Source organism: Corythoichthys intestinalis, chromosome 3 (genome assembly GCF_030265065.1).
Source record: "Corythoichthys intestinalis isolate RoL2023-P3 chromosome 3, ASM3026506v1, whole genome shotgun sequence".
NCBI classification, from domain to species: domain Eukaryota; kingdom Metazoa; phylum Chordata; class Actinopteri; order Syngnathiformes; family Syngnathidae; genus Corythoichthys; species Corythoichthys intestinalis.
This window is the reverse complement of record NC_080397.1, coordinates 64,580,661-64,606,576: the sequence shown is the minus strand read 5'-3', so window position 1 is coordinate 64,606,576 and position 25,916 is coordinate 64,580,661. Positions and strand designations below refer to the sequence as shown.

The following is a 25,916-nucleotide window of genomic DNA, read 5'->3' as shown; positions in this document are numbered from 1 at the left end:
CTTTTCATTCAGTTTTGTCTGTGTTATCAGCCATAAATATTGTGGAAATTGGCCAACAATTGCATATCAGATGTGACTAGAAAAACAAATTCACTGCTTTCACTTAAAAAACTTAAGATCTTATTTTTTTTAAAAAAGAAAGCTTATTTCTTACCTAAAAATGTCAAATGTCATGTCTTAAAAGTTGATTTCCCACATGGGTCAATTGAATTTCCATTTGTGTCAAGCTATTTTTAAGTCCTAGTTAAATTTTAAGTCTAAATGTAATTCCTGATATGATTTTGAGATTTTTCATCGTTCAAAAAACATGTATGATACCTGCTGTATACCTGCACATTAGGTACCAGTGCACTTGGTGTTTTATCCATCAGTGATTACTGAGCTAAAATTGACAGTTAGCATTATTAGGTTTTTGTGTGACACCCTTATCACTGTATAGCGCGGTGTTTTTCCAGATTGAATAAAGCCCATATGAAAGACACGTTAGCCAAGCATCGACAGTAGTCCTAATCGGTAGAAACCTAGCCCTCCGCAGGACTAACGTTACGTTAGCAAGGTACAGTAACCTTAATCTTATTTATTAGTGCTACGTTAGCTTTATTTTACCTTGTCCCGAGTATCGCTCCTCCGCTCTCAGAGTAAACGGGGTGCCTCCGGCGGAGTTGCAGCATTGAATACGTGCTTTAGTGTTATGCAAGTGCTGTCTTACAGTGAATACGTGAAACAGTGTGGGCCTTGGTGTCCAGCTTGAAAAACACTTTTGACATTTTCTGCTTTTCTCGGTGCCTTTCTCTCTTTGCCGCCTCTCTCTTCTTCCTGTCAGCGCGTTGTGCCGCATTAACAGTAGTCCGGGCAAACATCAGCTGGCGAAATGAAACGAGTCTTCGTGGCAGAGAAAATTCCTACGTCAGTTTTTAAAATCGAGTTTCTTGAATTATTCGAATTATCGTTTCAACTCTAATGAAGAAATTAGAGCTGAAACGAATACTCGAGCAACTCGAGTTTAAAAACTGATCCGAGTAATTTTATTCACCTCGAGTAATCGTTTATTTTGACAGCTCTAAGCATCACGTTTTGCTCGGACTACTTTTAATGCGGGACAACGCGCTGATGTCACGTGCGGAAAGGAAGAAGGGGAAAAAAAAAAAACTTACTGCAGCCAACAGCCGCTACAAACGACACTGACGTTGCTAAATACTAGCCCGCACGATGCTACGTTGGTTGCAGGTAGCGTCTGATGCGTCTCATAGAGATCGCATGTATGTTGAACTAGATGCGAAATGACAGACTCGGCCGCGTCTGGGCAGCGTTAGTCAACAGCCGCCATCTTAAAGCAGTAGCGCGCTAAGCGCTAATAAATAAGATTAACGCTACTGTCACTACTAGCTCACGTAACGTTAGCCCTGCGGAGGGCTAGGTTTCTATTAATTATGACCACTGTCGATGCGTGGCTAACGTGTCTTACATACAGGCTTTAACATAACATAGCATTGTGGAGTGATGAGGGTGTAAAATAAAAACTTAATAATGCTAACGATCAATTTTAGCTCAGTAGTCATTGCTGGATAAAACACCATGTAGCACTGGTCCCTAATGTACTCCAATACAGCCTGTATCATACATTTATTTTGAACACTGCAAAAACTCAAAATCCTAGCAGGACTTTGTAACGCTTGGCAGGGCAGGATGAGCGTATAGAAGGCAAAAAAAGAAGCAGACGTCCACCCATGCACTTTTAATAGTCAAAAATAACTCCAGCTCTACCACTCGTCACTCGGAGCTCAGCGGTACGCACACATGCGTTCCCAGACGAACTCCCCCAACACAAGTAAGCAATAACAGAAGAAGAACATATACAACATAAATAAAGCAGCGCCACCGCGCGGTGGACGTCGGGAGGAAGACCACTCAAGGAGGTGACTGTTACATAGTCCCCCCTGGTAAGAAAAAGGCTGTCCACAGCTGCACACAGCTGAAGAGGAACCATGAAAGCACCTTAACAGCATCCTATACATAGGCAACAGTAAAGGCAAGTACGGCAAAGAGCACATAAAAAAACAAAAGTGCATAGTGATTATTTATTTATTTTTTATTTTTTTTGAACAGTAAAAGTATGAACCTCAATAACAATCGCTAACATGGGCAAACACGATAAACAATAACAAACAGCAAATACAAAGAAGCAAGCATAACAAAATAGTGCTAACAGTCAGAAAATGGCTCACTTCAGTTCGAGTCTGTCCGTGTGAAATGCATTAGTCCATTTGCAATCAGCCCAACCAGACTTTACTCTGGGGCAACGCCTGGGCCTGAGGACGTAAGGCCCTACGGGAACTGGGTTGATGTCACCAACAGAGTCCACATCAGTAGCAGAATCAATGTCCCACAAACTAGGTTCATCACCTGCAGGCGGGGCAGCAGCACCAGAGTCTAAAAGCTCCGCGCCCCCAGTCACAGCAAGAGAGGAACCCGAACGAACATCAGAAGTGAGAGAGTCCCAAGTATGGAACGGTTGCATATTAACAACATGAAAAACACCAGCGTCAGTACCAGAGTCCACCCACGTGAGTCTGTAGTTAACATCACTGAGTTTCTGAGACACACGAAGCGGACCTTCAAACAAAGGTGCAAGTTTGGCTGTAAAATTGTTTAGAGCGTCTGACCTGGGGTGCGTCTTAACTCTGACAAGGTCACCAACACAAAATGAGGCTTGTCGATGTCTCAAGTCATAGTAGCGCTTTTGTCTCTCATGACTAAGGTCTAAAGCTGCTCTGGCATGATCATGAGCATCCAGCAAGGAGGCTCTGAGAGACTCAGGGTAAGGTACCCCTGGGTCATCAACACCGTCTGAGGAGGGCTGAGTGATGAGGTCAAGAGGGGTGTCCAGCTCACGACCATAAAGCATCATAGAGGGACTAAGTCCAGTACTATCATGAGGGGCTGTACGTAGGGCAAAGCAAATGTGAGGGAGGTATTTGTCCCATGAAGTGTGTTTGTCACCTACATAAGCGCGAATGGCAGTTTTCAGAGTCCGGTTGACACGTTCAGTCGCGTTTGTCTGAGGGTGATACGCAGTGGTGAGTCTGTGTACAGAGCCTAAAGCAGAAACGACATGTTCAAACAGTTCACTCACAAAAGGAGACCCTCTGTCGGAAATCAGGTAAGTAGGTGTGCCATGACGAGCAAAAATGTCGGAAACAAATTTACCTGCTGCCACCTGAGATGTGGCTTCTCTAACTGCACTGACTTCAATCCATTTAGTCAGATAGTCAACGAACACAATCACATAAGCATTACCAGCTGGGGTACGGGGTAAAGGACCAACAAAATCAACACCCACGTACTCCCAAGGTTTTTGAGGTACAATCGGAACCATGAGACCTGCAGGTTTGCGTTGACTAGGCTTAGTGAACTGGCAGACTGAGCATGAAGACACATAGCGTTTGACATCAGCGGCCATTTTGGGCCAGAAAAACCTCAAACGAAGTCTAGTCAGAGTTTTAGAAACACCAAGGTGACCTGCTGTAGGGTGGTCATGATAATAACTCAGCAAAGTGCTTCTCATAGAAGTGGGTGCAAACAGTCTCAGTTCTTTCAAAGGATGCAAACCACATCTGTATTTAGAATCTTTGTAATACAACAGAGAATCGTAAACGACATACTGTGAACGATCGACACTGTCCGGGTTAGTCTGCAAGTCTTCCTCAATACTTCGAAGAAGAGGACCCGCGACCGGATCATCCACTTGAAGTTGCCTTAGTTGAGGACGATCTGCCAGCAAAACAAGGGGCAGAGCACGAATGTCCAAGCTGCCAATGACAGCATGTGCAGGCAATAGATCAGTCGGACTGTCACAAGGAAGAGGCAAAGGATTCCGAGACAGTGCATCAGGCACCTTGTTGTGTGCGCCAGGCTTGTGCACAATTGAAAAGTCAAAGTCCTGGAGACGAAGTGACCAGCGGGCAAGCCGCCCAGTGGGGTTTTGGCGAGACCTAAGCCATTTGAGACTGTTGTGGTCAGTAATAATTGTGACATGGACACCTTCGACATACGGACGAAAGTGCTCCAGGGCCCATATCACAGCAAGGCATTCCTTCTCCGAAGTACAATATGGCAGTTCAGATTTGTGAAGGGAGCGACTAGCAAAGGCCACGACATACTCACGCCCCTTGAGATCTTTCTGCATCAGAGCTGCACCGAGGCCGACGTCACAAGCATCGGTATGAATGAAAAAAGGCTCCTCAAAATTGGGAAATGACAGGACAGGTGCAGATGTAATACGATCCTTCAAGAGATCCATGGCTTTTTGACAGTCGCCGTCCCAGAGGAAAGCGGCGTCCTTTCTTGTGACAGCATGAAGCGGTTCGGCGTGTCGGGCATAATCCTGAATGAAACGACGATAATATCCAGTCAAGCCGAGGAACTGCCGGACCTGCTTCACTGTAGTGGGGGCGGCGAACTCCATGACTGCCTTGACCTTGTCCACATCCGGTTCGATGACTGATGAAGTGATGCGGTAACCGAGGAAGGTGAAATCTTTGAGACAGAACGGGCACTTTTTGAGCTTTAGAGTTAGGCCAGCCGCTCGCAGCCTGTCCAGCACTTCCTGAAGATCCAACAAATGCTGATCAAACGTAGGCGAAGCAATGACGATGTCGTCGAGGTAGACAGCACATGTTTTGTAAGTGAGGCCGGCAAGCACAGAGTTCATGAGCCTTTGAAAAGTCGCGGGTGCGTTGCAGAGCCCGAACGGTAATACCCGAAACTGAAAGAGGCCACAATGAGAGATGAAAGCAGTTTTGTGCCTAGAGTCATCAGACACTGCAACTTGCCAATAGCCTCGTGCTAAGTCCAAGGTCGCAACAAATTTCCCCCTTGCTAAAAAGTCCAAGGACTCATCCACCCGGGGTAAGGGGTAGGAGTCCTTTTGAGTCACTTGGTTGAGACCCCTGAAGTCCATACAGAATCTCGGCTCCGCGCCTGCTCTGTTGACGATAACCACCGGAGCCGCCCAAGGACTGGTGGAAGGCTCGATGATGTTGTCTTTTAACATTTGTTGAACTTGTTCTTCGATCACACGTTTCTTAGCAGGTGACGTGCGATAAGGTGGAAGGTTCACGGGTTTTGCATCACCCGTCTCAATTTCATGCTCAGTGAGAGTTGTTCTGCCAAGATGGCCATCAAACATGGAACCATACTTAGAGATCACACCAAGCAGAGTGTCCTTGTTATTATCTGAGAGATTTGCCTCAGACACTTTAGCAGCCAAGTCCACGTCAAAAGATCCCACCGACATCGCAGCCACCGTTGAATGGGAATGGAAATCCTGATAGTCCTCATCCTCTGACAGAGGGTAGGGAATTTCATCCATGTACACAGTCCTAGTGGGAACGTGTATGGACACGGAAGCTCTTGTCATAAAATCCATTCCCAGGACAAAAGGAGACGACAACTGAGGAATCACTGCAAACCGCTGGTAAAAGTCCTTATTCATGAATCCAATATGTAGCCATGCGACACCTTCTGGGATGCACGGAGCATTATTGGCAAGGTTGACAGCCGGGCCGTCCCATGAACGTGTCTTGACATTGCTATTTTTAACAAGATCCGCACATACGGCCGAAAGCGAAGCACCTGTGTCTAGAGTAGCATCCACAGAAGAGGCATGGAAGTTCACTTTGGCCCTCAGAGGAGTATTCCAATGTACGTCGGAAAAATGGTCTTCCAAGTGACCAAGAATTTGTCCATCACGAGGTTGAGGCGGAGGATGAGGCTCGGTCAGCGACAGGGGGGAGGTTGGCCTCTGCGAAACGACCTCCCCCCTCTGCAGTTTCCCAACTGTCTGCTGAGTTGTGGCGACGGGGTGCTGAGTCCATCGGTCCCTTGACTGTCGGAGCCAGGGGGACCAGGCGCTGAAGAGGACTGAGAAGAGCCAGGCTCCGTAACGTCGGCAGCACGTCGCCTAGAGGAAGGTTGGCCATAACAGTTCGGGCACGTTCGTACTGTGAATCCCGGACGTGAGCATCTGAAGCAGTAGGGTTCCGATTCACGTTGCACTTTAAGACATGAAGAAGACGGAGGTCCACTAGGTCCGAGCACTGAGTGGAGCTCATGAGCATGCAGCAAAAGTTCCATAACAGAATTGATGTTGGCACCATACAGAGCAACTCTGTATTTCTCGAGACAGTGCTTACCAATAAGGTCGATCTGTTCTCTCTCAGGCGGAGGAGTTTTAAGTTTATTAAATTCACTCAGCATGTGCGCAACAAAGGTTGGAAGAGGTTCATCCTGAGCTTGAACACGATCCAAAAGTCCTCTCAGAATGCGTTCTTGGTTGTCAGAGGGCAAAAAAACAGAGCTGAAGAGCTGACAAAACTGAGCCCATGAGGTTATGTGAGAGCTCAGTGCCTTGAACCATTTCTTGGGTTCCCTCGCAAGGAAGTGAGGCAGTTCATACAGAATCTGGTCATCTGACAGGCTCAACGAACATTTATAAGAACCGACAGCTTGTAACCAGTCCTCAGGATTCACTTTGCCATCCCCAGAAAACACAGGAGGCTCCAGTTTGGCGTGGTGCAAAGCTGCAGCAATTGCTCTTGAGGTGTTGCTCAGCTCACCTGCATGCGACTGAAGAAAAGGCCTCACCGGCGAAAATGGATTGGAAGGCAGGAAGGGATTAGTTGGCAAAAATGGGTTGCTATTTGTCGCCATGACTGTGGGTTCCGCTGTGGCCCCAGCAGTTATATGAGGAGTGGACGCAGCAATAGGCGAAACATCAAACTGTTGGATTGCGGGAGAAATAGGGTTTTCCCTGGCAAGGCGGTCCCACTGACCAAGCAAACTCTGCTGTATGTTCAGCGAGTCACGTAAACAGTCACTAATTTTGCCAACTTCAGCTCTCAAGTCCATTATTTCTTGCCTAAGATTTTGGTCACAATTTTCAAAAATGCAGCACGCTGGTAATCAGTGTTGTTAATTTTACTTTAAAAAAGTAATTAATTACAGTTACAAATTACTCCTCCCAAAAAGTAATTGCGTTAGTAACTCAGTTACCTGAATGTAAGAGTAATTAGTTACTTGGCAAAGTAACTAGTGATATATTTTTTTTTTTTCTCAAAAAAAAAAAAAAAAAAAAACAGGTCACACAATGTGAAGCTTAAAGGGTTTGGGGGACAATTGGCCCTAGCCCAATTCTTTACCCTCAACTTAACTAGACAAAAGGGTATTGCGATAACTAGCTAGTAACCTTTGCTATGTGTGGAAGTCACTTAAAGTTGTGAATCAATCGTTAAAGTTGTTAAAATTTCTCCCGATATTGCATTAGTTCCCTTCTGTCTACTTTAAACATGCGTAAGTTTTAAAACGGTTTCATCATTTAAAGATAGATTTAAGTTAAGATTTTGCCGATTTAGGAGCATTTTAGATTTTTAAAAAATTACTTAGGTTCGCTAGGAAGGATCTCTACATCAGGGCCTTCCTGAGAGGTCTACTGCTTTAAGATGGCGGCTGTTTACAAACGCATGTAGTCCTTAAAACATGTTGGCAATGCAGCAGTGTCTGTCATTTGCATCTAGTTCTATAATATGATATCTACCGTGTCATGTGGGCGTAGTTTGTCGGCTATGGCTGCAGTCAGGTATTATTGGAGCCACCTAGCATCGCGGTTGCAACGGCGTCTTCCCCACTCCTGCTCTGCTCTCGTTCCCGTGAGTCCGTTTCTCTGACTTTTTTTTTGTTCAACCAACTTAGTAACGCATAGTAACGCACGCCTTTCCCGCCTCAGTAACGGTAACGGCGTTGCCAAGATGAGAAAAGTAATTAATTAGATTACTCATTACTGAAAAAAATAACGCCGTTAGTAACGCCGTTATATTGTAACGCCGTTATTAACAACACTGCTGGTAATGGAGTAAGTTCCATGTCAGGCTCACTGTTGTCACTGTAGTGAGCCATTGTGCTTAAATTATTAGTTATGATTTGGAGAAAACTCCCACGAAGAATAAAGTCCAAAAAAGATAGAAAAAATAATCCAAATCCGCCCAGCTTTCACACGGTGATCCAAGAATTAGACGGATCCCATTGCAATGCTGCAGCCGCGATGAGACCGTCAAATCCAAAAAATAGACGGATCCGAAAGGTCGCGGTGGGACCGTCGAATCCAGATAATAGACAGATCCGAAAACAATATCGCACCGGCGGCGGGACCGTCGGATCCAGAAAATAGACGGATACCAACTCGACTGAGGATCCAGGAAAAAAAATGTTCGGGCGCCACTTGTAACGCTTGGCAGGGCAGGATGAGCGTATAGAAGGCAAAAAAAAAGAAGCAAACGTCCACCCATGCACTTTTAATAGTCAAAAATAACTCCAGCTCTACCACTCGGAGCTCAGCGGTACGCACACACGCGTTCCCAGACGAACTCCCCCAACACAAGTAAGCAATAACAGAAGAAGAACATATACAACATAAATAAAGCAGCGCCACCGCGCGGTGGACGTCGGGAGGAAGACCACTCAAGGAGGTGACTGTTACAACTTACAGTTTAGACTAACTTAAAACTTAACTAGAACTTAACGTATTGCCCACTGGCGCTCTCTGTGCGGGAAGGGCCGCTGGCGCGAGTTTATAACCTCTGAGATTACGTCATTTTTGGTAGGCATCGGCTGTCACAATGTTGGTCATATCGTGTTTTATTCCAGAGTCAGCGTTCCCAACGTCGTAACTGCAGCCAATTCAATCTCATCAAGACTGTATTTAAGAGTGTTATTCCCCCACCAAGATCTGCACCTGCGGCTCCACCCGGGCTGGTATGGGGCTAGATCAGTCTTCTAGCCCGCGCCTTCCTTGGGCACCACGAGAGCAAGCCTCTCTCTCCCCGGGGAAAGGCTCGCTCCTCGCGGCTCCACCCGGGCCTGCGCCCGAGCCTTTCGTGCGCACCGCAAGAGCCAGCCTCCCGGGGGCCGCGGCGGCTCCACCCTGGCCGTGCCTCTCCCCGGGGAGAACAAGTGTCAAACGTCATTATGGGACAAAACATGAAAATTCATTCAAGGATGAGTCTGACAAGGCAGCGACATTAAAACGTGCATTGTCCAGGTACAGTAAACAAACACCCCCTGAAAGCCTTTGTCACTGCTAAAAACACCGCCACCGAAGCAAGCTATCACTTTGCTCACTGCATTGCAAAGCAAGGAAAACCTGATGAAAAAAAGAAAAACTGATGGCGAATATATCAAAGAGGCGATCTTGTCAAGCTCAGAGGTTTTGGTTGATGGCTTGACTAACAAAGAGACACTCAAAAAAAAAAAAAGGATAAGCAGCTAAAAGTCACAAAGTACAACCCTGAAATCAAAGCTGAGCCAAGGAAAACAAGGCCAGGGATCACATTAAGGTAGGCATCTTTTAACTTTGTAATATAAAACAATATCTAAAATGCTGCATATAATTTACTTTTAAGTTGATAGTGAACAACTAGCTAGTGAACTGTTGCACTTATTTTCAAGTTGTGACATTTTCTATAATATGCATTTATTTTTTAGTTAATTGAAAAAGAATGGTAGTTATACGATTTCAATATATGTTCATGTTGTTTTCTTTAGGGTAAAATTACAGCTCTGTTGGATATAAAAAATTGGATGTGCGTCATTAATCTCGGTGTGGCACACTGATTGACAAGAACATTTGAAAGTGGCACTCCACACCAAAAAGGTTGCTGACCCCTGGTTTAGACTAACTTAAAACTTAACTAGAACTTAAAAATGGCTTGACACAAATAGAAATTCAATTGAAACACGTGGGAAAAAATCCTAACATTTAAGTGATGTGTGTTATCAAGCGTAACGGCATTTTTAGGTAAGATATATATAAAATTCTTTTTTTTTTTTTTAATAAGATCTAAAAGTTTTTTGAGTGAAAGCAGTGAATTAGTCTTTTTTTTTTTTTAAATTCTTGTTACATCTCAGATGCAATTGTTGGCTGTTTTCAACAATATACATGGAAAATAAAGACATTGATTGACTGAAAATGGTTCAAGATTAGATGAAATGTCTTGTTTTCTCATGTATATTTATAATTGCTCTTCACCTAAAAATATATTTGTTTTATCCGATTACTCGATAGAATTTTCAGTCGATTACTCGATTACTAAAATATTCGATGGCTGCAGCCCTAGAAGAAATTGAAACCTGCCAATACGTCTCATATGTTGAACGTGTTTTTTGTCTTTCTTGCGCATACAGAGACGTGAAGGCAGGAAACATCCTGCTGACGGAGGCGGGACATGTCAAGCTGGCCGACTTTGGCTCCGCCTCCATCGCCTCACCTGCCAATTCCTTCGTGGGTACGCCCTACTGGTGAGAGAGACGCTTCACATCCCAGTCCTCACATTATTGTTCCAAATAAAGAGGTCAAAAGGTTTCACATAGGAGTTTCAAACCATCAGAAGTCTTCCATTTTTGCTCTTATTTTACATTTATTTTTGCCACTTTTGACTCTTTCTGGCAAAGGTTGTGTGTGAATAGTTGTGGAGTAAAATGACAAATTTCCACAACACAATTCATAAGGCCTTTGATGGATTCAATGGATTCAATTCTTGATGTTTCTAACGATCTCTTTGCTGAAACATTTCCGACATTCTTACTTTTCGACAAAACGGCATATTTAAAAGATTTGGATTGGTGTTTGGCCTTTCTATGGATTTGCCTTTTACAGAGTTTTTTTTTTTTTTTTAAGGATGGCCCCCGAAGTGATCCTGGCTATGGACGAGGGCCAGTATGAAGGAAAAGTGGACATCTGGTCCCTGGGGATCACCTGCATCGAGTTAGGTAGTGGCCCGCCTTCGGAGACGCGTGGATGACATTTGGTGTGAAAAGGTCTTGCATGTGATTCCAGCCGAACGCAAGCCGCCATTGTTCAACATGAACGCCATGAGTGCCTTATATCACATCGCGCAGAACGACTCACCTGCCCTGCAGGCGAGCGACTGGTAAGACATTCATATCATGTACTGCGTAGTTTGATCCAATGTTGTAGCAATTGACCTTTCGCAAAAGCCGCAGTGATTTAAGCAAGGGCGTAGCTTTGCGTAGGGACATAACACTAGCAACTGTTCAGGATGCTCAAATTGTCCCTACCAACTTTTAACCCTTTATTGCCAAACGTATCGCATTTGATACACCTAAAATCTCGTGATTTTGAGACTCATTCAGAATTTTGACAATTCTTTTTGAAAAAAAAAAGATGGATGCAAGTCAACACATGCATCTGCAGGTTCCATGAGAAAAACAAACAGGATTTAGCAAGGGTTATAGATATCAGAGCGCTTATTACACATATTCATTTTACTTTTCTTTTTACAAATTTGAAAAAAAAGGTTTCATTAGGACCTTAAATTTTGGGATTCTATGACAATTGCTTCATGTTGCAGGTATTTATTTATTAAGCAACCTTATTTGCGTGATGTAATGACTTCAGTTACAGTTCTGGCCAAAAGTATTGGCACCCCTGCAATTCTATCAGATAATGCCCACTTTCTCCCAGAAAATGATTGCAATTACAAATGATTTGGTAGTAATATCTTCATTTATTTTGCTTGCAATGAAAAAACACAAAAGACAATGAAAAGAAAAAAAGATCATAATCATTATACACAGAACTCCAAAAATGGGCCGGACAAAAGTATTGGCAGCCTTCGAAAAATCATGTGATGCTTCTCTAATTTGTGTCATTAGCAGCAACTAAATCACACTTGAAGCCAGTTGAAATGGATTCAAGTTGACCCAACCTCTGTCCTGTGTCCTTGTGTGTACCACATTGAGCACAGAGAAAAGAAAGAAGACGATTGAACTGTCTGAGGACTTGAGAAGCAAAATTGTGAGGAAGCATGGGCTATCTCAAGGCTACAAATCTATCTCCAAAGACCTGAATGTTCCTGTGGCTACTGTGCGCAGTCTCATCAATAAGTGGAAAGCCTACGGCAATGTGGCTAACCTGCCTAGATGTGGACTGAAAACAAAGATTTTGACGAAAGATTGTGCGGATGCTGGATAAAGAACCTCAACTAACATCCAAACGAGTTCAAGCTGTCCCGCAGTCCGAGGGTACAACGGTGTGAACCCGTACTATCCGTCGGCATTTGAATGAAAAGGGACTCTATGGTAGGATACCCAGGAAGACCGCACTTCTGACCCAGGGACATAAAAAAAGTATGGCTGGAGTTTGCCAAAACCTACCTGAGAAAGCCGAAAATGTTTTGGAAGAATGTTCTCTGGTCAGATGAGACGAAAGTAGAGCTTTTTGGGGAAAGGCATCAACATAAAGTTTACAAGGAAAAAAATGAGGCCTTCAAATGAAAGAACACGGTCAAACACGGTGGAGGTTGCCTGATGTTTTGGGGTTGCTTTACTGCCTCTGGCACTGGACTGCTTGAACGTGTGCATGGCATTATGAAGTCTGAAGCAGCACAATGTAGGGCTCAGTGTGAGAAAGCTGGGCCTCCCTCAGAGGTCATGGGTCAATGACCCAAAACACACATCAAAAAGCACTAGAAAATGGTTTGAGAGAAAGCACGGGTGACTTCTCAAGTGGCCAACAATGAGTCCAGACCCGAATCCCATAAAACACCTGTGGAGAGATCTGAAAAGGGTACTCTTCAAATCTCAGCGACCTGGAGCAGTTGGCCAAAGAAGAAAGGTCTAAAATTCCAGCAGAGCATTGTAAGAAACTCATTGATGGATACCGGAAGTGGTTGTTCGCAGTTATTTCGTCTAAAGCAGGGGTCTCCAAACCGGTCCTTAAGGGCCGCTGTGGGTCCTGGTTTTTGTTCCAACCGATCAAGCACCGACAGTTTAACCAATGAAGTTTTAGCTAAAACAAGCAGCACCTGACTGCAATCAACTGATTACACTTGTTAGACACCAGATTGTTGCAAAGGTGTCGTATTGTTGTGTTGGAATGAAATTCTGCGCCCACTGCGGCCCTATGTGGAATAGTTTGGAGACCACCGGTCGAAAGGTTGTGCTACCGAGTATTAGGCTGAGTGTACCGATACGTTTGTCGGGCCCATTTTTGGAGTTTTTGTGTAAAGTGATTATGATTTATTCATTTTTTTCATTCTCTTTTTTGGGTTTTTCCATTGCAAGCAAAATAGATGAATATATTACTACCAAAGCATTTGTAATTGCAATCATTTTCTGGGACAAATTGAGCATTATCTTGACAGAATTGCAGGGGTATTTATACTTTTGGCCAGCAGTGTATACAGTATCTATCTATAAGAAACATCTAAATATAAACACAAAATGATTGGAGAAAAGGGTTTTTAATAAAAACATTCTAGATTTATTAAAAGGTGGAAATGCTGTTTTCATGGTGCCTTAAACCTACATGGAAAGTTACTATATCGCTCTGCTGAGTGAAACTGTTGGCAAACCAGTTCTTGAAGTTTTATAAAGCCTGTCTGCAATTTAGGGAGTGACAGTCAGAGGGAGGAGGTGGGAATACGCAGGAATTGGGTTAGAGCAGGGGTCCCCAAACTACAGCCCGCGGGCCGGATATGGCCCGCCTCCACATTTGGTCCGGCCCCCTGAACCCCCACAAAAAATTGATTTTTTTTGTTGTTGTTGTTGTCAATAGTGTTATTTATTTCCTGGCTTTTTTCTATGAAGAACCCAGAGAGGGTTATTTGGTTATTATCTATTTAATTAATAGTGTTATTATTTATTGTTATATTATATTATTATTTTATTTACTTTTGTTCCGTGAAGAATCCAGAAAGGGTTATTTGATTGAGGCTTTCTGAAAAACAATAAATCTTTACATTTTGGCACTCCTGCAATCGTCACACCTTTTCTGTTATAAACTGACCCCGGCCCCTCATCAGAGAAGGGAAAAGTTATGTGGCCCTCACAGGAAAAAGTTTGGGGACCCCTGGGTTAGAGGTTGAGCTGCATAGACTCCCCCAACTGGTACGGGGTATTTGACCCACCTTGGCTGGAAATGACAATTGTCTCAGTGGGTGTTAAAAGCCCAATCTTTTTCATCCGATTTAGATCTTCTAAAAATGACGTGATCGGTCCCGATTTCCCTATCACGCGATCGGATCGGTGACATCCCGGTCCAAAAGATTTAGTCTCTCAACGTAAGGGTTAGGCCCAGCCCAAAACTTCCGTTTACTGGGATGTACTTTTTGCACAGGTCCGATCAATTCCGGAGCTTTGTGGACTACTGCTTACTAAAAATTCCTCAGGACCGACCTTCGTCGGGGGAGCTACTTCTAGTAAGTGGGCGCCTGTCTAATGAGCTCCCATCCGTGGCGTTTTTGGCAGCCTTTTTCATTTTCGTCTTAATCTTTTGGACAAAAATACTTATTATCCTGAGTGGTATTTTAGTCATTTCATCTTCGTCTCGTTTTCGTTGCCGAATAATCGAGATGTTTTTCTACAGCACGACTTTGTGCGACGGGAGCGGTCGCCGAGGATCCTGCTGGATTTGATCCATAGGACCAAGGATGCCGTGCGCGAACTGGACAACCTGCAGTACCGCAAGATGAAGAAGATACTCTACCAGGAGAAGCACAAGGGACCAATGGGGGAGAGTCAGGACGACGACGAGGTACGTAACTATCGCCAATATGCAGCGAGCGCACACCTGATTAGCGCCGACAGGAGTCGCTTTCATTTTACAATCCGACAGTATCGCAGACAAAAGACGATCAAACATCCAAATGTTCAAGTAAACCACAAGTCTGCAAGCTTAGTGCTTAATATTAAGACTTTTTAAAAATTATTATAAGTAAATGAATCTCCGGTTTTCCGTGGTCAGTCGGTGCCAAATTAAAACTGAGAGTAAGGTTAAAGTCTGCACTTTCGAGTCATGTTGAGTGCAGTGCTGTTACACGAAATTTCCAGGTTCGCGGTGAGTCAGTAACAGCCACACTTTTGCAAAATAGACAATGTTTATATATGACAATTGCAGAATTAATCATGTTTATTGATTACAATCCCATATAAAAGCAAGCAATGCAGACATCAAATCAAGCATGACATGTAATAATGATAACGCTAGATCTAGATTGTCACTTCTAATATCCCCGCGCTACCGTCTAAGCACAAATATTCCTCTAAGAATAAAAAGAACTCTTACCGTGACAAAAGGGCGGAGAGCCAACACCCCGATCAGAGTCAGAAGAGGAATAGAGCCAAGCGATTCGTACGTCATCCTTTGGTGGATTCTGAGGGGGTGGAGAATGCTCCTGGCTAAATAACGGTACACCTTGTGAGCACATAGGTGGCCAGCCTCTAAGCTCAGGAGACAGACCATTTTGCCCATAGATTCCCTCCGAGTGGTGGTTTGTTGTACAACCCAGGCGCCAAAGTAGCGTGAAAAACAAGTTGTGCAAAACAAATTATCTCGTGAAATTCCCTCCCAACTGTGGAACCCAAGCGCCAGAATGGCGTGAAAAACAATAACAGGCGTCGAAGTGGCGGAGTAAACAAGGAGAAGTTGTTACAATCAAGGTCACAGAGGCAATCATACATCACAAAGGCATAATGTGCTTCACTTAAGGCATAATGTGCTAATGTTAAGGCATCATGTGCTAATTCACTTCGGGTCACATAATATTTTCCCCCATCAAGCGCTCTACATTAAATACTCCATTTTTAAGAATATTTTCAGTTTTTTGCTTAAAGACACCATATGATTGAACAGGCTGGCGTGAAGATAGAACGGCAGCTTGCGTCTGATTGGTATAATGCAGTCGTGTGATTGTTGCGACGTCTCATTGGTGAAATCAGTACAGCTACCCCGGAAATACACCAGGCACGTCTCTACTCTTGGCATCGCTGGCAAAAAAAAAAAAAAAAAAATGTAGAATAAGGAGGAAAAATGTAACGACTCTTGTGTAGCCCAAAGTAGCAGAGTAAGAGTAGCGTTTTTCTTCCCAAATCTACTCATGTAAAAGTAAAAAGTATAAGTACATTTTTCTCAAAAAGTTACTCAAGTAAGTGCACACTATAGCAAAGGAGCTGATACTACCTGCAGAGGTCTATTTGTAATAATAATCATATTGGCGGCAAATGTTACTATTTACAGGGGCGGCAGAAAGTTGGGTGGGCGCGAAACGTTGACATCTACCTGGTGGGGGGGGGGCGTAGCAGAAAATAATTGAGACGCACCCAGCTAGGTCATTTTGTCCACTTTGCAGAATTAGTATAGTGAGACCTACCTTCTTGAGAGAAGTATTTCGTATTTCAATCAGCCAGTCAAACCTCTGATTTTGATTTAGCACTTTCCATGCACCGAAAATGCAGATACGAATACAAGATCAAATAAGCAGAAGCAGAAAGATGCACAGAAGAGGAGTATGCCCACTGAAGAAAAAAATAGTTCTGACTTTTAAAGTCAGAATTTTAAAAATTCTGAATCCAGAATTCTGACATTTTTGGTTTGGTTTTGCGTTTTGGTTTGTTTGGTGTTGGGGTTTGGTTCGGGTTTTACAAAGACACCTGTTGCCATTCGTAATGATGATTTTGTGTTTCATTGACGGGTGTGACTTTGTCTCACAGGATAGCGAGGCGGCCAGCTGCAAGATGAACAGCATGGGCAGCGACCACTCCGTACCCAGCACATCGCTCAGCACGGGCAGCCGGAGCAGCAGCATCAACAGCCTGCAGGAAGGTCTAGAGGACGTCCCTGGCGGGCATCCGCACGACTACGCTAGCACCCTGGACTCCTCTGTGCACGCCGACAAGGTAGCGACGATGTATACCGGCCAAAGCGGAGGCGTAGGCTAGTAGCGTTAGCCGTAAGAGGTCGAGAGACTCTTGGTTTTGCCAGCCCTTTCAATTTTCGTCTTTGTGTTTGGGATGTTACAAGAGTGACACAACCAAATGCAGGCTAACTACATATATAGTAAGAAAGTGTCACACATTCTGAACATGACATAACATTTTCGTCTCATCCGACATTACGTTTTAGTCTACGTTTTTAGCTCGTGATCATCATGAAAAAAATTGGTCGTCGCTGAAATATTTTCGTTATCGTCGTTATTGACAACAACAATGTGATGTTTACTGCTAAGACAGACTACGTCGCCTACTCGTTGTGTATGTGTACATCAGGAGCTGCATTACAAGTGGGACGACGGCCTTCACAAGAGTAGCCAGGCCCAAAACTACAAGAACCAGGCCCGTTTTGCAACAATCAAGTCTGCATCCTTGGTAAGTTGTGCTTCAGGAAATGACATCTGCCAAGGTTATTTTATGATGACAATGAATGATATGTTTTGACGTATGACAGCTACAGTTGCACTTTGCTGCCTAAACGGGCTGTGTGAATGACGCAAAGGAGAGGTTCAGAGAGGAGGTCTTAATGCACAAATGCATTTTTTGTCACAGCACGTTTTGTGTGGCCAGCCAGTGAGGCCGCTGGTTTTATTTTCTATACACAATGGCCCAACATGCCGAGATCCATATCAAGAAATGTCACCATGTACCAGAGGTGACGTGTTACATTTACTTGAGTCACTTTTGGAGATGAGTAGTTTTACCACGTCATACTTTTTACTTGAGTAGATTTATAAAGGAGAAACACTACTCTTACTCCGCTCCTTTGGGTTACATTACATTTTTCCTCTTTATTCTACATACAGCTAGTCCCCGGGTTACGAACGAGTTCCGCTCATACGCTGGCGACGTCAACCGAATTTCCGAGCAAGTCGGAATTAACCCTATAAGTACCCCAAAATAACTATCAAAAAAGTCCAAAAGTTTGGTATTTTGTTTAATGATGGAGGATACACTGCCCTCCGGTGGCAGCGTTGGGTCTGGCTGGACTGTCGCTAGGGAGCAGACTCTCATCTGACATGGAAGACAGATGTGCTCTGGTTTGGCCCACATAAGGCTGTAAGTTGTTTCAGCCAATGTAATTAATAGGGCTGTCAAAATTTTCAATCGAGTTAATCACAGCTTAAAAATTAATTAATCGCAATTCAAACCATCTCTAAGATATATGGATATTTTTCTGTAAATTATTGTTGGAATGGAAAGATAAGACACAAGACGGATATATACATTCAACATACTGTACATAAGTACTGTATTTGTATATTATAACAATAAATCAACAAGATGGCATTAACATTATTAGCATTCTGTTAAAGCGATCCATGGATAGAAAGACTTCTTAAAAGATAAATGTTAGTACAAGTTATATAAATTTGATATTAAAACACTTCTTAATGTTTTTGTTTTAATAAAATTTGTAAAATTTTCAATCAAAAAATAAAGTAGTAGCTCGCCATTGTTGATGTCAATAATTACACAATGCTCATGGTGCTGAAACCCATAAAATCAGTTGCACCCAAGCGCCAGCAGAGGGCGACAAAACACCAAAAAACACAAGTAACAAGTGGACATGACACTGTGCTGTCAGTTTAATCTGTTTGAGCGGGGCATGTGCGTCAAATATTTTAAGGTGATTAATTAAAAATAATTATTACCATGTGAGTTCCATGTGATCAATTTGCTATGAGAATTGTAAACACTTTAGCATTCATAGCTTTTAAGCTAGCGGACGTATGTTGGGCAAATTAGTCTAAACTACTAAATTTATATATTGATCAAACTCTATGGCCGTTTGATCACCAAATGTTTTACGTCAAGTGTTTTATTGTTAAAATGCCTGTCGTTTTGAACATAAGTGTACAAATGTGTGTTCCAGCTTTACAATTTGTCAAAAGTGAAGGAAGTCAAAAGCTTCAAAAAGTACAATTGCCTTGTTTGATGTCTGTAAAGCTGAACATCTTGGCGTTGAGTGAGAACAAGATAGAAAAATAGGACACTGTGGGGTACTTTTTATGAGACTTTAAAAAAAACAAAAACAAAAAAACCACTGGAGACAAAATGGCAAACAAGATTCTGGCCTCGTTAAGTCGAAATCACGTAAGTCTCGTATGTCGACTCGTAACCTGAGGACTACCAGTATTAGATTTGACTTGATTTTTGCCAGCACAGCAACAGTAATCACATGACTCTGATACTAATCAAAGGTAACAATACAAGACATGTAACAAAATGTAACATGACCACATACAAGCAAGCAATCGGAAGTCCTATGGTCTGTTCGGTCACGTGGCATCTTAAAAGCTAAGAAATACATAGAAATGATCCAATTCCGACTAGATCATCTACAGATATGAAAAATCACCTGTTCGGAGTGCCCTCTGGTGGAGAAAACCAATTTTTCGTGGTCTTTTGGTTATAAATAAAAACAAAGAGAGAGCTTTGAATCTGCACTTTCGAGTCACTGGCCAAGTTTTTTCCCTAAACGTGCTACTGACATGCCAACACTGACATCATGTATTAACTATATCCACCAAATTTTGTGGTGGATATCATAAAAAAAAAAGATCAGCCCCACATTTTGCCACTTTGACTCATTTTTCTTGAAGCAAATAGCGGCTTCCAATATTTGGCAGTAACAGAAAGAATGGGCCGCAAGGTGCGATTTCCTTTCTTGCCTTGTCTCGTGCTCATCTGTTGTCATAGAAACGGGTGCTAGTAAGTTGTAGTAAGTCTTCTTTCACGTGGGCTTGCTAAACCCTCCGTGAACCGCTGCCTCATATATGTGAGTGCGTGCGTGCGTGTGCTCGCAATGTCCTTGACAAATGTGTGAAACACACAGACACGTTTCACACGAGCCTATTCACCAGCGCGCTCGTGCGCGTGTGTGTATTGGTGCCGGATGACATCATCTTTTTCCATCCTCAGGCAGGTAGACAAAGAGACGGCGAGCTGCACATTTGGTGGAAAGGGAGCTCAAACATTATTGTCCTCCGCCTTTCATTTGAAGGAACTCCACCTGCTAAAACTGTTTCTTTTATTTGTACATAAATTGTGTGTGTTATTATGGTCCTAGAGAAACCTATGACTGATCTAAACACATGTTGCATTTTCAGAACCATCTTGGTCCACAATGTAAATCTACTGGGAATGTGAAACTCCCTTGAGAAAAACTTTCATCCAAATTGCATAATTCAGTACCCAGCAGTGTTTTGTTTCATTTTTGGCTTAGTCCTGTGGACGAAAATACTTATTAGTCTTATGCCTTCCCTAGATTAGACCATTTTTTTGGTCTTAGCCCGATGATCGCAGTGACATTGGGTCATGATGTCGCCGTGTGTCTCGGAACGGCCGAGATGCCAAGGGCACGGTCCGACATCTGACGTTGCCGGAAGGCGGGTCAAGCAGCTGTCCATCATAGTCGTCATCATGTAATCATAATAACGTCTAGTAATGTTCTCACGGGTAGCTGTCTGCATTGACAGTGGTAAACAGTGAAAAAGTATCTGAACCTTTTGGAATTTCTCACATTTCTGATGCAAAGAATGACAGAGTGTCAGGTCAATAGGTAATGAAGTCTATGCACTGAACATGAAGTTTCAATGTTATTTAAATCTGTTGCGCTGCAATGCATGCTGTGAGGCATGTTGGACGACAACGACAGCAGGTGGCAGCAGAGCGTGTGTGTCTCTCCCAAGGGAAGTGAGAGAAGCTTTGCGGCCATTTGGCTTAAAGCCTCGTGGTAATTTATATGCTATCGAGTTCAAGGTCTTAAAGCCCGAGAGCTCAAATCTATGGGGGTTTTGTTTCAGAAAATGATATGAATGTGCTTGTGTTACTTTGGAACCATCTTTACATATTGTGTGTTTTTTCTTTTTTGGAACAACTCTTGCGAAAATTGCAACGTGAGATGGAAGCGTATCAAAAAGTTGGTTTGGTCCGGACCAATGAAGGCCAGCTATGGACTTTCCTGGTGTGAATACCCCCTAACACAGCTGAAATTGTTTGGAAAAATATATATAGGCGGCAACCCCCCTTACGTGCCACCGTCCTGTCAATGAGGTATTCATGCGAGCCACCTGCTGCCCGCCGCTTAGCGTTGACTCCACGACAAGGGCGCTTTGTGCTCTCGTTGGCCTCCTTTCGCCTTCTGCGTGCCCTGTGTGCGAACCGGCTTAATTGGGTGGGAGGTCTTTACCGGGGGAGCGTCTTCAGTTCCTCGGACTGGACGCCCGCTAGGTTAGAAGACGCTGACCGGGCCAGGGTCCCGAATGCCGCCGCGCTTGGCTCCGTTCGTCGCCATGTTGGGCATGAGGTGTTCGGGCAGGAGTTACGGGAAGATTCGCAGCGAGTGTCGCCCGGATGCCGAAGAGCCTTTCTGTTTTCAGGTGCGGTAGCGCTTACCGTGATCGTCGAAAACACGATTTAGCACGATGAAACGGTTTGTGTCTGAATGGCTCGGGAACTGTAGAAGTAGTAAAGTCAGTCGAAAAATGTGGAATATGTTAGCTCATCCTCTTTCCCAGTGAACATAGTTGTCTATGTCACAGGAATTTATTATCAATATTTGTGAACATTTTGTGTGTGGGATGTTCATTTTTAAGCTGGTATGGTTTTAATTGGTAAAAAAAAAAAATACGGAGGAGGTGATTGTGTGAAATATCTGCAGTGATTTGTGAATTTTGTTCTAGAAAATGTGGAAATCTGTCATGTTAGTGCATTTTTGGAATGGTAACAACATCTTGAAATAGGATTAGTTCAAGAAATGCTAAAGATGTAAATGACAATCATGTCTGTCGTTTGCTATTTCTTGGGTGGGTAGAAATGTGAATTTTTGTTCAGAATCAAAAATTATTTTAGTTGCAACGGCTTTAGGTTTATACGTACAATTAAATTGTTTTTTTTTTGGTATGGTAGCTAGTGTTGCGAGTTCCCCTGCAGTGTTGTTTACAGGAGCCCTTTCCCTCTTAGTCTTTTGGACAAAATACAAGATTCGTCTTAGTCATATTTTATTCATTTCAAAATGTGTTAGATTTTGTCTAGTTTTTGTCAAAGAATATTCAGACCTGTTCGTTAAGTTTTAATTGACGAATACACAATGTTTTCGTCTGTAAAATTACAAAGGTTTTAGTCCCCCCCCCCCAAAAAAAACGTGAAAAAAAAGTAACACTTTAGAATGAACACTGACAGACGAGCACTTACTGTAGCGTTTTCAACGACAATGCCAACTTGGTGAAGTTTTTCCAGTGGTTTTATTTTCAACCAGGAGCATAACTACTGTAAGCCGTAGTCGATGCCAACAAATCCAACACAAACCGCAACTGTTTAAGAGGACACTAAAATTAATGCTAACACGAATGCAAATGCTATGCTAAATCTACGAGTTACATTTCGTGCATGATGATCACTCAGCACAGGCCTTTAAATGCTAAAGTAACATTGCCAAGCAAGCCAGGAGTGCAGCCTGGCTCAAAGAACGTACTAGTTTATATGTCTTTAGTAATGAATACGTTAACCACCAGTCACAGGTGACAGTCACAGGACATGACACGTGAGTGACACGACCCAAACACTACTACAATGCACACGGACCAAAAGTAAATGTGACAGAAACTGTGGCTCATTTTTGTCCTGTTGTCATCTCATCAGATGAAAACTGGCATTCGTCTGGTGATATTTTTGTCTTCCAAGACACGTTTTTAGCACGTTATCATCTGATCATCTGCGTGAATAAATTGTTCGTCGTTATCGTCAACGCTGACAAAGACAACAATGTTCTAGCCATCTATACCATAGAGGCTTGCACGCAGTACAAGCTGACATTTCTGGGCGATTTCCATAGGTCGGTCCCTCTTATTCAGGGTGAATTTGACTATCGACCTGAAGAGAGATCTATATTCACTGGGAACTATAACATGAAAGTCATTAGGAGTGGAAATGAATGAAAAGCCATCTGGTCCAGGTGACTTACCTCCAAATCAACAATATTAACAAGACAGATGTTCTCCACTTGCAAGTGCATGTTAAGCTCATTTTGAAAGACAACATTAAGGCCATCCAATCACAAACACCGTTGAGAAAAAAAAATGCGATTGTGTCAGTTTTATCTTTGGGACTGGGATCAAAATATGTGGGAGTGGGAGGGAGCTGGAACATGACAACAAAGGACGTGAGTGGAAATCAGTCCAGCCCAGGTGACTTCCATCTCAAAATGAATATATTTTTCCTGACTGATATTCATAACTTTATAACAGTTATCAAGAAAATATAATATTGGATTCGGGCTCTTGCAATCCATACCTGTTGGACCCAAGACTCTATGTTGTCTTTTTTGGCAAAACTTTGACTGGCGTGCGAGCTGTATATGGTGCCTCATTTTCTACAGTCTGTGTGTTTTGAGGACATCCCAAATCATGTTGGCGTTTTGTACTGACCCCGTGGGTGTCGCGTGACTTTCAGGTGACCAAGCAGATCCATGAGCATGAGCAAGACAGCGAGCTGCGCGAGCAGATGTCGGGCTACAAGCGCATGCGGAGGCAACACCAGAAGCAACTGATCGCCCTGGAGAACAAACTCAAGGCCGAGATGGACGAGCATCACCTCAAACTGCACAAGGAGGTGGAGACGCAGGCCAACAATGCCTATATCGAACTGGAAAAGCTGGCCAAGAAACACGTCGCGCACGCCGACAAGGAGGTAGGTATACTCAGGAAAAGCAAATTCTGCAAATGCAGACATAGATAAAATGAGGAATATAAGGACCATGCACATAGACAATACCCTAACAATTCAGGGAGAATGCTAACATTCCACCACAGGCCAAGTGCGCGCTGGCCGATGAGAAGAAGTTCCAGCAGCAAATTGTGGCGCAGCAGAAGAAGGAGCTGAGCACATTCCTTGACACGCAGAAGAAGCAATACAAACTCTGCAAGGAGAAGATCAAGGAGGTAAGTTAAATGGCCACTTGCAATTGTTTTTCATGTTTACAAGAAGAAGATTATGTCGAATTTGTCTTTTTGGAAAAAAATATTCGCGTCACCTTTGCGAGCATGTACGCGGGCTCACTGAAACGCTGACCCGTCGTCACGCCTTGTCAGGAGATGAGCGAGGACCACAGCACGCCCAAGAAAGAGAAGCAGGAGCGTCTGTCCAAGCACAAGGAGAACATGCAGCACTCGCAGGCCGAGGAGGAGGCCGACCTGCTGGCCCGCCAGCGCCTTCGCCTCGAGCGCCAAGCCCGCGCCTTCAAGCGCGCCGCTCTCGTGACCAGACACCGCCTAGAGCACCAACGCGTGCGGGAGGTACGTCGGCGAGTCGTTATCATCGATTGGCGCGCTGCCACGCGAGCATTTAAGCATATGTGGGTAGCGCAGCCCAAAAATTTGACCCAAAAAAAGAGTAGCATTAATTCAAAATAATATGACTCCAGTAAACGTAATCATCCAAAAAATGGAATCAAGCAAAAAATTATTCGGTGAAAAGAATACTCAAGTCATGAGTAACTGCTAATGAATTTTTTCAAACAATGGTATTTTCTTCTCAGTACAGCATCATATTTGAACTGTTATTATTATTGTACTGTACTACTACTAATAATATTAATAAATTTGATTTTGAGAGGGCTTTTCAAGACACGCAAAGACGCTTCACATGAATGATGGGAACACAATAGCTGAACAGGAATAACAAAACAATCATAAAATTAGATTAAAAGCGTAGATATATTGCAAGGGGTAGGGAGTTCCAGAGCTGGGGGGCACAGTGACACGGGGGACCGAAAGGTGGAGGATAGAGGAGGAGCAAAGTGAATGGGGGGGACAGTTAATACAGAGGAGATCTTGTTGGTAGTGAATGAGTCTGACCTTTTAGCTAGATTGCCGGAATCACGCCAGCCGAACCGCCAGACCCGCTCTGGTGCAGCCCCAATTACAACCAACCCAACTCCGACAACCCGGCCAAAAGGCCAAACTCTGCGCATTCACCTTAGTCTTAACCCTATATACTGACCATCCAGTATATATTCCATTTTGAAAGCTGGAAAAAGGCTTCGAAACACAAGTTGACAATTTATTCTGAGTCGACAGCAATCATACAGCACAGAGGGACCCAGGCGAGGATCCAAGGTCACCATATCATAAGTCACCAAAAGGCTCCCAAGAAAAAAAATGACAACAATTAGTTAAACATTGTCTTTTGAAGGCTCTCGCGGGGCGGGCTGTGGGCAGAAAGGAGGGTGTGTTTAGGTGTTGTTTAGGATTATTGTCTGTTTGTGGATTGGACAGGAGGATTCGGGAGTTACTGTTGTCAGGGCAACGAGGGTTATGGCTTTTGCCACCTCAGCTTCTAAGGGGTCTTGGAGTCTTGTCAGTCGTGTTATCAGTTGCATATCGAGCGTTCTCCAGTGTTCCTTGTGTTGGGACAGGATGTCCCGCCATTTGTTCTGGACTGTCCGGGAGAACTGATTACGAGAGTTGGTAGTGCAGACGCGGGCTTGTAGATGTCAGCGTCAATCTTGCTCAGTCAGTTGCATGACGCACACGTTGGGCTTCCGTGATAAGAAGGCGTCATGTATCTCTTATGCCCTATATTCTGCTTGTTTTCGTTTTAAACTATGATATAAGTGCTATTTATTTTATATTGGGTGTGTTAAAGTAATATAAAAACTCAAAACAGCAAATAGGAGAAACAATACCATTCCCTGATGATTAAATTGTGTCAGAATAATGCAGTTAGACGGTGCCTACGAGAAAAGGTACTATCGCCTTCAGTCGGGAGGTGCCAGGCCATGGAGTGCTTTAAAGGTAATGACAAAGGTCTTGTAATTAATTCTTAGTTTCACTGGGAGCCAGTGAGGTATATGGCGAATGAGGCTGATGTGGTTTGTGGTGGGGGTCCGAGTGATGAGACGTGCTGCTGAGTTTTGGAGGAGCTGCAGTTTCTGGAGGGGCTTATTTGGGGGACCAAAGAGCAGTGAGTTGCAGTAATCGAGCCGGGAAGTGACTAGACTACAGACAAGAGTTGAAGTGGTATGGCAAGTGAGAGAAAAGAGGAGGCGAGAAATATTGCCAAGATGGAAG

General features: G+C 43.6%; 1 protein-coding gene across 3 annotated transcripts in view; it reads left to right on the top strand.

The window, feature by feature from the left end:
- taok3a (TAO kinase 3a) overlaps positions 1-25,916 on the top strand; it is a 65,306-nt gene that overhangs the window by 28,967 nt on the left and 10,423 nt on the right. The window contains exons 8-17 of one of the 3 annotated variants that reach the window (XM_057831175.1): positions 10,237-10,350; positions 10,730-10,821; positions 10,889-10,982; positions 14,192-14,273; positions 14,441-14,608; positions 16,564-16,749; positions 17,119-17,217; positions 23,299-23,535; positions 23,658-23,786; positions 23,937-24,140. In XM_057831175.1, coding sequence (XP_057687158.1) covers positions 10,237-10,350; positions 10,730-10,821; positions 10,889-10,982; positions 14,192-14,273; positions 14,441-14,608; positions 16,564-16,749; positions 17,119-17,217; positions 23,299-23,535; positions 23,658-23,786; positions 23,937-24,140 — 1,405 coding nt within the window. Of the gene's footprint in view, positions 1-10,236; positions 10,351-10,729; positions 10,822-10,888; positions 10,983-11,029; positions 13,010-14,191; positions 14,274-14,440; positions 14,609-16,563; positions 16,750-17,118; positions 17,218-21,046; positions 21,228-23,298; positions 23,536-23,657; positions 23,787-23,936; positions 24,141-25,916 lie in introns of those variants that run through there. The other 2 variants (XM_057831176.1, XM_057831177.1) reach the window with 2 other exon arrangements.